This window comes from Cucurbita pepo, chromosome 4 (genome assembly GCF_057944985.1).
Source record: "Cucurbita pepo subsp. pepo isolate OVF chromosome 4, ASM5794498v1, whole genome shotgun sequence".
Classification (NCBI taxonomy): domain Eukaryota; kingdom Viridiplantae; phylum Streptophyta; class Magnoliopsida; order Cucurbitales; family Cucurbitaceae; genus Cucurbita; species Cucurbita pepo.
Genome location: NC_141801.1, coordinates 2,184,709 through 2,198,256, shown reverse-complemented (window position 1 = coordinate 2,198,256; position 13,548 = coordinate 2,184,709). Strand labels below are relative to the sequence as shown.

Sequence of the window (13,548 nt, the reverse complement as noted above, 5' to 3'; positions counted from 1 at the left end):
GCAACAAGCACAACATTGGTATGCTGCCGTACAAGTCTCTCTTATTTTTTAGGTCATGAACTCTTAAATAAATTTAACGGTTATTATCATGTAAAAATCAGGTGCATTACCCCGTCAAGACCACCTTCAATTAAGTCAACCAATTTAAGTATTCTTAATTATTTTATTATTATACGTAACACCATTGAATTTTTACTACGATTAATATAAAATAATGGCATGCAATTATTACTATTTTTAATTTTTATTGATTCCCTTACGTTTAGCCGATGAACTTACATTAATTATTTCTAATCATATTGCCATGAATATAACTTGTTCTTTGAGCAATGTGCCTAAATATATATCAAAAGTCGAAAAAAAAATAATTATACTCTAATAATAATATTGAGTGAATTGTTGTAATTTCAAAAAACACGGTATGCCATAACTCAAAATAGGTGACTTAATGATCGTCGTCCGACAAAACAGTCACCAGATTCATATGGGCTATTAACGAGTAAACTATAATCTTCTTAAAACCGATATGCCTTGAAGCGGTCTCTTTCTCGGGAGGAAAAAAAAAAAAAAGAACGAAATGAAAGTAAAAAGACCAATTTCTTGATGGAAGAGATTAGAGATAGACCCTCTTTTCGTTCGTTCTTCCTTAAGTGAGCTAAATGCATGGACTTTGTTCATGCAATGTAGACCATCTTAAACTCTCGTGACATGCCTAAACCGTCGTAGATTTGATATTGCTCGAACATGTATTTCCTCCTAACCCTAATGACCCATGAACGATCCCACGATCCACGAGGATCACGAAACTATAAAAATAGAAAGTTAATGAAAATATTATAATGTGTAATGAATATAAAACATATATTTAGCGTGAAATTAACAAAATTTCAACGAAAATTAACGCTTAAACTAAATTTTTATTGAAATTCGTAGTGGGTGTTGGCCATAATTACCCCGGAAGAGAAGCGCTTCCTGGAAATGGTAGTTGGATTACAAGAACCATTCCCAAGAGCCCCCATGTTCCGATCAGAGAAGCAAATTCATAAACCACTCGAAATTGAAGAACAAAAAACAGGTTTTATTTTATAGATTTTTGTTCTAAATTATTTTATTACATCGTTTCCCTCTTCTCCATGTCGAAGAAATCCAAAAAAAGAGTTAGAAAGATTTGAAGTTTGACCTGATGCTGTGATCCGCGAAATGCAATCCAGATCTCTAAAACCGATACTTAATTGAAATCCGGGATTGGATTGAGCCAAAATGAGGGAGTTCTTGGTGTTTGTGGCGATTTTTTTGGCGGAGTTTGTTGTTGGCGATGGGCGGAGTAATAGCTCCGGCGTGGCTGCGTCGTGGCGGATTCATACTCTGTTCTCGGTGGAGTGTCAGGATTACTTTGATTGGCAAACTGTTGGGTTGATGAATAGCTTCAGGAAGTCGAAGCAACCGGGGCCGATCACCCGGTTGCTTAGTTGCACCGATGAGGAGAAGAAGGATTATAAGGGGATGGATTTGGCTCCAACTTTTGAGGTTCCATCCATGAGTAGGCACCCCAAAACAGGGGATTGGTGAGAGTTTCTTCATGTTTTCCCTTTGATTTTATGAACTTTTGGGCTTTTGTGTTGCTTTTGCTGTGGTTTTTGGTTATTGATTTGATGGTTTTTGAATTTGATTGATATCTGTGATGGTTTTGTTTTGATTTTAGTTGTGAGATTGTTCATCTGTTGGCTGGATTAGTTTCTTAGTTTTGTAGGAGTAGAGATGATATCCTAAAAGTGGGGATGGGTTAGATTTTGTTCATCCTTTTCTATTTCGTTTGGAGAACGTTGGAGCTGATGTGAGATGGTACGTTTGGTTGGAGAGGGGAATGAAGCATGCTTGATAAGGGTGTGGAAAACTCTCCCTAGCAGACGCGTTTTAAAAACTTTGAAGGGAAGACGGAAAGGGAGAGATTGAAGAGGACAATATTTGCTAATAGTGGGCTTGAGCTGTTACAAATGATATCAAAGCCAGATATCAGGCGGTGTGCTAGCGAGGACGCTGGACCCCGAAAGGGGGTGGATTGTGATATCCACATCAGTTGGAGAGGGGAACGAAGCATTCCTTACAAGGGTGTGGAAACCTCCCTCTAGCAGACGCGTTCTAAAATCCTTGAGGGGAAGCTCGAAAGGGAAAGCCTGAAGAGGACAATATTTGCTAGTGGTGGGCTTGGTCTGTTGCAAATGATATTAGAGTCAGACACTTGGCAGTGTGCTAGCGAGGACGCTGGGCCTCGAAAGGGGGTGGATTGTGAGATCCCACATCGGTTGGAGAAGGAAACGAAGCATTCTTTATAAAGGTGTAGAAACCTCTCCCTAGCAGACGCGTTTTAAAAATCTTGAGGGGAAGCCCGAAAGGGAAAGCCCAAAGAGGACAGTATCTGCTTAGTAGTGGGCTTCGACGGTTACAGCCGAGGATTTGGATGTGATTTGATTGTTATCTTCCTTGGTTTTGTTTGATTTTAGCTCTACATTTGTTCATCTGTTGAATAGATCGATCGGTTTGTATATCGTTTTTTCGTCCCTTCTTTCTATGAGATGGGTAGACCTGTTGGATTAGGAGCACATAATGATGATATTGTGGTTCCCTTTTGTGCTCCGTTCAACTGTTTAACGATGCTAACTCAATGCTCCAAGCATAGCTCGTCTAGCAATCGATAGCTGGAAACCCGGTGCGGTGAAGGAGGCTTCTTGTTTAGGAAATATATCTCAATTCTAAAGGGTAGTGGAATGATGCAATATTCTTGTTCGAAAGGGGGAACGAAACGGGAGAAACGGGGTCGGGAAGGGCTTGAATTTTGACCTTGTGCAAAAAGATGGCTAGTTTAGGTGCAAAAAGAAGAATATTTGTGTACGTTGCATGCTCGAGAGGCTTCACGATTCCTTAAGACTGACTATATATTACTCACTCGTGAAACTCGACCTATTTTACATCAATAAACGAAGACGTTTTCTGTCGATCTATCTGTCTTCAAACTTGAAACTCGTTTGTTTTTCGTTTCCCTCCTCTCGAAACACGGCTACAAATGAAACGAAAAATGACTTGTTTTTGCAGGTATCCTGCAATAAATAAGCCTGCAGGGGTTGTCCATTGGCTTAAACACAGTAAAGAAGCAGAGAATGTTGATTGGGTTGTGATTTTGGATGCAGACATGATCATAAGAGGCCCCATAATACCATGGCAGCTTGGTGCTGAAAAGGGCAGACCTGTTGCAGCATATTACGGGTTACGATCTTCTCTCTTCTCTCGTTTCGGTCTTTTTAAGCATCAAAGCTCATATTCTCCTTAAACGGAGACGTTATCGACGTTACTTGGATCGATGCTGTTGAGTTTAAATGATGTAAACACTATTTCTTTCAGATACTTGGTTGGATGTGACAACATTCTTGCTAAATTGCACACGAAGCACCCCGAGCTCTGTGACAAAGTCGGTGGCTTGTTAGCAATGCATATAGATGATCTTCGAGTGTTCGCACCGATGTGGCTTTCGAAGACGGAGGAAGTACGTGAAGATAGAGATCACTGGGCGACCAACATAACGGGGGATATTTATGGGAAAGGGTGGATAAGTGAGATGTACGGTTACTCGTTTGCAGCAGCGGAAGTAAGCTTTGTTTTTCCTCTTACCCGTTATTCTCGAGATTTATGTTTTGATTATCTGACTTTTTTGCTTAATGTAGGTTGGTCTCCGCCACAAAATTAATGATAATTTGATGATATACCCGGGTTATATTCCTCGTCCCGACGTTGAGCCTATACTTCTTCACTATGGGTTGCCATTTAGTGTGGGAAATTGGTCGTTTAATAAACTAAATCACCATGAAGATGGTATCGTCTATGACTGTAACAGGCTTTTCCCCGAACCTCCTTATCCTCGAGAGGTACGTATCTAAATGAATGATTTCTTGGATATTGTGAGATTACACATCGGTTGGAGAGGGGAACGAAGCATTCCTCATAAGGTTGTGGAAACCTCTCCCTAGTAAATTGACGGTGTTACGTAATGGGCGAAAGCGGACAATATTTGCTAGTGGTGGGTTTGGGCTGTTACAAATGGTATCAGAGTCAGTCGCTGTGCGTGTGCCAGTGAGGATGCTGGGCCCCCAAGAGGGGTGGGATTGTGAGATCCCACGTTGGTTGGAGAGGGGAACGAAGCATTCCTTATAAGGGTGTGGAAACCTTTCCCTAGTAGACGCGTTTTAAAACTGTGAGGCTGACGGTGATACGTAACAAGCCAAAACAGACAATATCTATAGCGGTGGGTTTGAGTTGTTACAAATAGTATTAGAGCCAATCACCGAGCGGTGTGCCAGTGAGGATGCTGGGCCCTTAAGGGGGGTGGATTGTGAGATCCTACATCGGCTGGAGAGGTGAACGAAGCATTCCTTATAAGGGTGTAGAAACCTCTCCCTAGCATACGCGTATTAAAACCTTGAGAGGAAGCCCGAAGACTTCTTCCTGCAAAGAGGACAATATCTGTTAGCGGTGGGCTTAAATTTTAGTTCATAAGTTGTTACTTGTTGCTAAAAATTGAACTTGGTGCAGATACAACAAATGGAATCCGATTCAAATAAGAAGCGAGGGCTACTTATAAATATAGAGTGTATGAACGTGTTGAACGAGGGCCTGCTGTTGCAACATAAACGAAACGGATGCCCGAAGCCACCATGGTCAAAATATTTAAGCTTTTTAAAGAGTAAAATTTTTACTGATCTAACTAAACCGAAGTATCCAACCCCTGCTACTCTCGTAATGAAGGAAGATCGTGTTCAGAAACAACCGGTTAAAAAAGAACATGTTCCGAAACGACGAGCGAAGAAAGAACATGTTCCAAAACCACCAGTGAAGGAAGATCTTGTTCAGAAACAACCCGAGCTCGATGAACTGCAGGAACCATATCCAAAGATCCACACCCTTTTCTCGACCGAGTGCTCTACGTATTTCGATTGGCAAACTGTAGGCCTTATGCATAGTTTCCGCTTGAGCGGCCAACCTGGAAACATTACTCGACTTCTCAGCTGTACCGACGAGGACTTGAAGGAATACAAAGGTCACAATCTGGCTCCGACCCATTACGTTCCTTCCATGAGCCGACATCCATTAACAGGCGACTGGTAATCTCTTTTTATCTTCCTTCACGAGCCCGCTTTTAAGCAAAGTTATAATGTAGACACTGATGTCGTCTTAGGTATCCGGCGATAAACAAGCCAGCTGCGGTGCTTCATTGGCTCAATCATGTCGACACCGATGCCGAATTCATAGTTATTCTTGATGCTGATATGATTATGAGAGGATCTATTACGCCGTGGGAGTTCAAAGCAGCTCGGGGACGTCCTGTTTCGACTCCCTACGAGTAAGAAGTTATTTCGATGTCTCTCTCGGCATATAAACGACATAAAACTATACTTATTTCGACTCGTTTTGCATAATGTGTTTGCTGGTAGTTACCTCATTGGCTGTGACAATGTGCTTGCCAAACTCCATACAAGCCATCCTGAAGCTTGTGACAAGGTTGGTGGTGTTATTATCATGCACATTGATGATCTCAGGAAATTTGCCTTGCTATGGCTGCATAAAACCGAGGAGGTCCGAGCGGACCGAGCTCATTATGCAACAAATATCACGGGAGATATATACCAATCTGGCTGGATCAGTGAAATGTATGGCTACTCGTTCGGTGCTGCCGAGGTACTTATTTTGATCCATGGTGCTATTTTTGTTCCTTTACTGTAAGATCCCACATCGGTTGGGGAGAAGAACGAAACACCCTTTGTAAAGGTGTGGAAACCTCTCTCTAGTAGACGCCTTTTAAAAACCTTGAGGAAAAGCCCAAAGAAGACAATATCTGATAGCGGTGGGCTTGGGCCGTTACAAATGGTATCCGAGCTAGACACCGGGCGATGTGCCAGTGAGGAGGCTAAGCCCTGAAAGGGGGTAGGCACGAGGCGGTATGCTAGTAAGGACACTGGGCCCTGAAGGGGAGTAGATTTGGTGGGGGTCCCACGTTGATTGGAGAAAGGAATGAGTGCCAGCGAGGACGCTGGGCCCCGAAGGGGGTGGATTGTGAGATCCCACATCGGTTGAGGAGGAGAACGAAACATCCCTTTATTAAGGGTATGGAAACCTCCATGTAGTAGACACGTTTTAAAAAACCTTGAAGGAAAGCCCAAAGAGGACAATATCTGTTAGCGGTATGCCTGAGCCATTACATTTACTTTCGATTGTTTTGTTTTAGTCCTTAAATTTTGCTACGAGATTTATGAGACCTACTCCACGAGGCTTTAAATGCTCGGCTTACCTATCTCAAAACGAAACGCTATGAAAGTTGTGGGTATTGTTCTAGGTTGCATGTTAGCGATATACAATCATTTCAATGTCTTTGTTGTAAACCAGGTCGAAACGAGCATCGAATATTCTCGAACGAAACTGAAAATATCTCTTTTTTGTGTTCGAACAGTTGCAATTACATCATATTCGGAGCTCGGAAATACTGCTATACCCGGGATACGCTCCCGATCCCGGAGTTCATTACAGAGTTTTTCACTATGGACTTGAATTTAAAGTTGGGAATTGGAGCTTTGACAAGGCAAATTGGAGGGAAACTGACATGATCAACAAATGCTGGGCCAAATTTCCAGCCCCACCAGATCCTTCCACACTTGATCAAACTGACAAGGATTCATTTGCAAGGGACTTGCTCAGCATAGAGTGTATAAGAACACTCAATGAAGCTTTGAATCTCCATCACATAAAGATGAACTGCCCGGATCCTAGCTCGTTGACCGACTTGAACTCGGGAGATGAAAGCGGAGCTGTGGTTTCAAGGAAACTCGGAAAGCTTGACGATGTCGGAAAAGGCGACACTTTGTCAACAGAGAATTCTCAGGAATTGTCGGAGGAGCCGAAAGAGGACGGGATGTTTAGTTCTCTTAGGATGTGGATTATTGCTTTGTGGGTGATATCTGGTTTCGTGTTCATGGTAATGATCGTGTCGAAGTTTTCAGGTCGGAAAGGGAAGGGGGTGAAGGGAAAACATCATAAGAACAAGAGGAGAACTGCTTCCTATATGAGTTTCGTGGATCGAAACGGGCAGGAGAAGTATGCCCGAGATCTCGATGCCTCGTTGTAACATTTTCTTACAAAGTGAATTCAGAAGTTCGTTGTAGACATAAACGACAGTGGCAAAGCAACATGTAGAACACAACTCATCTCGAGTTGGACGTTGCGGGTTCTTGATTTCGAATGTTCGTGTTTGGTTAAGTTCCTCCGATGTTTCAAGAGTTGAACGGGGAACGGAGCCTCTTCCAATTTTCTTCAACTGATAGAGGATCTTCTGACATTAGATGAGAAAAGTATTTTATAACGGAATGAAGGACCGAACCATTCACGTTTGAGATAGTAACGTAATTATATTTAAAGAACGAGTTATTATTGTAATTATATTTAAGTTATTAAACAATAAACTTTACATTAAATATAATAATGATAACTAAACAAGGTTGAAGATGCGCGAGAGTTACCTTTCGTACTTCAAAATCTCACCTATGTGGTCAAACGATATGCACTAGACTGACAACAATAAAGTCGAACATCGTAAGTGTTGGCTTAATAGTGATTATAGAATGCTTCTCGGTATGAAATCAATGACTTAAACAAACAGATACCGAGAAAAAAAATGTTGACTACTATGTTGCGTTGTGAATAGAGATCGAAGACGAAGATTTTCTGATGCAGCGTTGACATTGAATGAAAAAGACAAAGAAGAGAGCGATCTACGTGAAAGGCAGACCTTAGGAGCACTCCGAGCAAACATCGAGATGCACTGTGAGATTCCACATCGGTTAGAGTGGGGAACGAAACATTTCTTATAATGGTGTGGAAACATCTCCCTATTGGAACAATCTACGTAAAAGGCAGACCTTAGGAGCACTCCCGAGCAAACATCGAGATGCACTGTGAGATCCCACATCGGTTAGAGTGGGGAACGAAACATTCCTTGTAATGGTGTGGAAACATCTCCCTAGTAGATGCGATTTAAAATCGTGATGAGCTTAGGAGCACTCCCGAGCAAACATCGAGATGCACTGTGAGATCCCACATCGGTTAGAGTGGAGAACGAAACATTCCTTGTAATGGTGTGGAAACATCTCCCTAGTAGACGCGTTTTAAAATCGTGATACTGACGACGATACGAGCTAAAACGAAAGAAATCTTTATTGTTAGAATTTAAATTCATGATTCTTGAATATTCATGGATCAACGAAGAATCTTCTTAGAATTCGAGATACAGAGCCATGGTTGAAGAATTGCAGTTTTATTTTACGTCAACAAGGTATTCTTCCATTGGTTCATTCATCTAGTTTTTCGTCATGGCAGCAGAGGAAAGTGGTGAGTTTCTCCATGTGCCGATCGCATTCAGGGCACTTGAAATTCACCGGAATTCTCCCGGTGGTGTGTGGAAATTCGAAGCGGCAACAAGGATGAGTAATGCCTTGAAGTTCGTCGTGATGATTCTTGAAAGCTACGTCGAAGCCCTCATCGGCGGCCTGTTGCTTCCATGAATCGAAGTTTACGAGGGTGGGCAAGACGGTGGTGCTATGGCCATTGACGATCACGGTTGATCCTTTGCTCAGAACCGCCCATCCTCCTTCTTTGTCGTAGCTGAGGAGCTTCTTGATTTCTTGCATCAGGGGATCGCGATCGTCGGCTTTTCCTAATTGGATCTTGGAGAACAGCATGCTCTCGATTCGAGTCCAGAAGAACCAAATCATGGTAAGATCTGACCAGCAATAGCCTAGTTTATCTGTTGTGATTGTTGTAATGATTTGCCTTACGCGTTCTCTTTTGCTGCTCTTTCCTACATACACCATTTCTAAAGGTATGCGTGCTGCTTGTGCCACCATTTTTGCTGTGATTGTGAATTTTCTTATCCATTCTATGTCGTCTCCTCCATATAAGAACACGTACTTCTCTTCCTTAATCTGTGTTTTGAAAACAGAATAAGAAGACAATTGAAGAACTAGATAGCTTTTTAAGAAAGGTTTTAAGATTAGAATATGGAGATTTTAGTAATGAATCATAGCATTAGCTTTATGATGGCTGAATTACCCAGTTCAGAACGGCGGGGTCGATGCCGTCCACGAGCAGCTCGGGCCGCCAGGTCTCTTCCCTCCATAGAGCTTCCTCTTTCAAGCTCGTGAATGGGAAGGCAAGACTTCCCCAAATCCACATCATGTGGATTGCATTTGGGCTTACTACTTTACCTTGAGGGTCTAAAACCACAAGGATAGGCTTGTTTCTGAATTGCCATACTTCCCTGATGAATCTAGCAACTGCCTTAGAGATCAATGTAGGATGGTGCACTATGTGCCATGGCATTATGGATAGGAGATACTCGAACCGTTTTTGCATCAAATCATCCCACTTGATGGAATGATCCACAATCGGGATCCAAACTACCTCGAACTGGCTCTCAACCTGCATTCCTTGGGCCCTTGACTCATTATAAAGCTGATCAAGAATTGAAAGTTCGTCATGGGAGATATTCAAGTCTGAGATGAGCAGTAGCACATTTCTCCTTTTTAGAACGTCGAGGTTAACCTGTTTTTAATAGAGAATCAAGAGATAGTTAAAAGAATGTTGAGAGGTAAGAATTGGAGATGTTAACTGAGTTTTGTTAGCAGTAGTGAGATGTCCAGACCCTTTGCCCTGTAGAGCCATCAACTATAGGCTGCAGATCATCTTTAGCATATATCAGAGCCTTGAGAACCTTCATGTTATCCAGGTGGGTCATTTCAAAAAGACGAACGAGCATTTGAAATGATTCAATGTCTCGCTTTTCCTCTGCGTTAAAGGATGGCGACTTATCAGTATTGTGGAGAGAGGGCGAAAAGGAACTATCTATTTAATCTACCTATATATTGGTGGCAGAGCACCAGCTGCTTTTTGAGATGATCATGAATGTTTTTAAGCTTGTGGGCTAGAGTAGATAGCTCCCACGATTCGGTACTGGTTGATAAGGCTAACCTGAATCCAGACAACCACAATGGTTATCGGTTCATGGTACGATATGGCTGTGAAAAGAAAAACTCGAAGATGGATGACTAGAAAGAGAGGAAGAGAACATACTCATATCCCATGCTAGTTAAGCTAGTAGTCTGAGTTGCGCAGGTAACAATACTTCTAATTGTCCAGTAGACCGCAGTCGGGATATGGGCTACTGCTGTGGACATTGCTGGAACCTCTTGTGAGATATATTCTGATGGAAGTTCCTTCAAGTCAATGATGCACCAAGTTACCTCCAATATAGCTGTCACAAGATCTTTTAGCGCATCGAACTTAGGCTTTAATGCAGTCGAATGCTCGAGGATTCCTGGAAGTTGCTTAAAAATTGCCATCGCTTTCGCTAGTTGGTTTTGGGAGTGAATCTGAGCAAGAAGCCAGAATTCCCCATAGTTCATAGCAAAAGCTGCTAATGTTAGCACCAGCTTAGCATCCCATTGGTAGTTTGCCAACATGTTAAAGATTGCCAATGATGTTGCATGTGGATCTATCCCTTCCAATGCCTTGTATGATATCTGATAATGTTCATCACTTATAACATGTCAATATTCAATATCATATATCACTCATGTGTAGGGCTAGTTGAAACTTGAGTAGTTAAAAATAATCATTTTTCAATCACCTCACTCGAAATCCTATCAATTGTGTAGGACAACGCTTCCAACATGGTCGTGAAGCCTGCTTGATTGGTGTCTGTTTTCTCCAAACTCTCTAGTTCATGTGAACCCTGTTTTACCATTCATAATTAGATGAGCAACCATTTTCAACAATTTACTCTATCGTCTGCATTAAGTGTTCGATAATTTTATACGTGCAGAAGCAGAATGGACTAGTTTCATACCATGGGATCTGCAGCTAATGTAGCACGTTTCAGAATGTTTTCGACAAGATGTAGAAGGGATCTTGTATCGACATCTCGATCATCAGGATCATGGGTGGCTGTTATTTGCTTCATCATCGCATTGTCGTCAGAAATGGCGAACATGAACTTGTTACCCTTGGCCAATTGATGTCTAGAGGCTAGTGAGAACTTATTACTGCCCGCCATTGTTGTACAATGCAAAGGTAGAGAAGAAGAAGCTTATGGAATGTCTGCAAGATAGGTCGCCAAATTTATAGGCTTGAGAAAGAGTAAAGGTTCTGTTGAATCAACTTCTTTTCTTCCTCTTTAGTAAATGCCTTCCATGTCACAACGCTTTTTGTTGTGGACCCTTCATCTTACCATTAACGTTTCATTGTGATTCTGGCAGGATCAGAATATTTGTCTGCGGATCACTTGCTCTGTTTGGTTAATCACAAATGAAGAAACGGTAAGATTCAAAGCAAAAATTCTATGGAACATTCAGAATTTCAAATTCTTATGCCTAATAGTTTCGATATTGATATTTATAATGTGCTGATATAGAAAGTAAGTCGAGTCGATATTATTAATATTCATCTTTGTTGAGGTTTTGTGCATGAGGTAAATAAGATTGATTGATAATCTTTGTTTTGAATAAGGATGTATGCATGGTTTGCTTACATTAACTCCCGGTTTTGAGCTAAACTGGATTGTTCGGGTTGTAAATATCTTTGATGATTATCGGGATCTGATATTTAGGTTGGGGTTAATATTTTAGGATCTATCGTGATATATGTAATTGAAAACAATATTCTCAATATTTGTTTGGTTCTCTTTATGATGAAAGTTTTAGAAATGTCTTATTTATTACTAGTTTTTAGATATCGAGATCAGAGGTTCATATCCTTTGTTTCATTTATTGTTGACGTCAGAGGCTGTTGCCTCGTGGCCAACTCTCAGGGGGCTTTAGTTTGACGTAGAGCTTTTTAGCTCTTCAGTTAGGTGGCCACTTTGCGATATTGTGCCAATTCCAGTTTTGAACTACCTTCAAATCGTTATTTTCAATCAAGTTGGTCGTCGTCACACCACTCGCTGATGCTCGCGGTCATAAAGCGACGTTAAACGTAATTAGTTACTCAAAGGAAAAAAAGGATATCGGGTGTCATTTACTCAAAATAAGCCCGTGTGTCATCGTACATTAGTGTATGACACTAATTTTGGTGGTAGCTTGTTGATTGAATGCAACTCTTTACGGTTGCTTTTCTTGACTTGCAAATGTAGGTGAGAATTTTGGTACATTTTTATTGCATAAACCTTCGAACAGCAAAGTTTCTTCCTTTCTTTACTTGCAAATGTTGCTCAGAATGTTCATATTTTATGTTAAATTAGCAATCTGTTGAAGGGATGCATGAGGAAATGCTTTGATCCCTTGCTTTTGTGTATGCTTTAAAAGTTATTATGTTTTTAAACACGAAAATAGTATCGAGCTCTACATTGCTTAACTGCTTGGAACTTTATGACATCGATCCCTGTCGAGTTCTGCATGGCATAACTGCTTGGAGCATTATGACATCGATCAAAAGTTAGAAGCTTGAATTTTCATCGTCGATATTAACTTTTAGTAGCTTCTTTTGTCCCTTAGAACTTTGATTATAAGTAATTTCGACCTTTTGAAAAAATGATTAAAAAGTTTGGATATGAACTTCAAAAACATTTTTTATCTTTTTAAAAGCGTCAAATGAGATATGTACTTTTGCCGGCTTTAATTGTGAGGGTTGGTTCTAAGTAGGAGTTTTTGGTGGAGTTAAGGCGACTTGTCACAATCGCACTTTGATGTCAGCGGACTTGCGATTGTGCGGCACTCACTTCCAAGCAAGAAATGAGTTAAGCCTATTCGTTCTTGTGTCGCGTACGGCCAAGCGATGTATGCTCGAGCCTCTGGCCTCGGTTCAAGAATAAAGTTTTAGAAAACAGGACAGAGAGATTTACTTCCAAGCAATAAATGAGTTAAGCCTATTCGTTCTTGCGTCACCTACAGCCAAGCGACGTATGCTCGAGCCAATAAATGAGTTAAGCCTATTCGTTCTTGCGTCACCTACAGCCAAGCGACGTATGCTCGAGCCAATAAATGAGTTAAGCCTATTCGTTCTTGCGTCACCTACAGCCAAGCGACGTATGCTCGAGCCTCTGGCCTCGGTTCAAGAAGAAAGTAAGCGACGTATGCTCGAGCCTCTGGCCTCGGTTCAAGAAGAAAGTTTTAGAAAACAGGACAGAGAGATTTCGAAAGAGAATTTTGAAAGTAAGATTTGAGAAATTAAAATTAGTGCTACATGAAAATGTAAGCAATAAAATTAGTGCTACATGAAAATGTAAGCAAAAAAACAACGACTTGCTGCATATTTAAGAATTTTTAAATTATAATTTGGTCTTGATTTCATAAAACAATACTAATAATTTTTTAGTTAAAATGTTATTTTAATTTTAATTTTTTTTTTTAATATTGAATTAGATTGGATTGAATTGAATTAATCTAAATTTATTATTAATTTTAAAATATACATTTTTATTATGAATTAATTATATGTCTATATTTTTTTTTTAATTTTATA

The 13,548-nt window shown here is 40.7% G+C and overlaps 2 protein-coding genes and 1 long non-coding RNA gene across 4 annotated transcripts; 2 read left to right on the top strand and 1 right to left on the bottom strand.

Moving 5' to 3' along the window:
* The first annotated feature begins 920 nt into the window (after positions 1 to 920).
* Positions 921 to 7,540, top strand: LOC111793597 (peptidyl serine alpha-galactosyltransferase). The gene is made up of 9 exons (XM_087123311.1): positions 921 to 1,075; positions 1,212 to 1,565; positions 3,091 to 3,261; positions 3,397 to 3,640; positions 3,717 to 3,917; positions 4,582 to 5,150; positions 5,225 to 5,389; positions 5,481 to 5,724; positions 6,494 to 7,540. The coding sequence occupies exons 2-9, from the start codon at positions 1,261 to 1,263 to the stop codon at positions 7,163 to 7,165; spliced, it is 2,571 nt and encodes an 856-aa protein (XP_086979437.1). The 5' UTR covers positions 921 to 1,075; positions 1,212 to 1,260; the 3' UTR covers positions 7,166 to 7,540.
* A 692-nt stretch (positions 7,541 to 8,232) lies between these two features.
* Positions 8,233 to 11,146, bottom strand: SEOR1 (sieve element occlusion amino-terminus protein). Its single transcript, XM_023673472.2, has 7 exons — positions 10,940 to 11,146; positions 10,721 to 10,825; positions 10,165 to 10,613; positions 9,950 to 10,062; positions 9,737 to 9,879; positions 9,145 to 9,636; positions 8,233 to 9,017 (listed from the first exon to the last, which is right to left on the bottom strand). Exons 1-7 carry the CDS (start codon positions 11,144 to 11,146, stop codon positions 8,385 to 8,387), a joined length of 2,142 nt encoding a protein of 713 aa, XP_023529240.2. The 3' UTR covers positions 8,233 to 8,384.
* Positions 8,668 to 11,785, top strand: LOC111792142 (uncharacterized). 2 transcript variants are annotated; one of them, XR_015420712.1, is made up of 4 exons: positions 8,668 to 8,808; positions 10,749 to 10,787; positions 10,916 to 11,235; positions 11,349 to 11,785. It is a non-coding gene; the product is annotated as an uncharacterized LOC111792142 (long non-coding RNA). The 2 variants fall into 2 exon arrangements; XR_002814741.2 differs by lacking the exon at positions 10,749 to 10,787.
* The last annotated feature ends 1,763 nt before the right edge of the window (positions 11,786 to 13,548 follow it).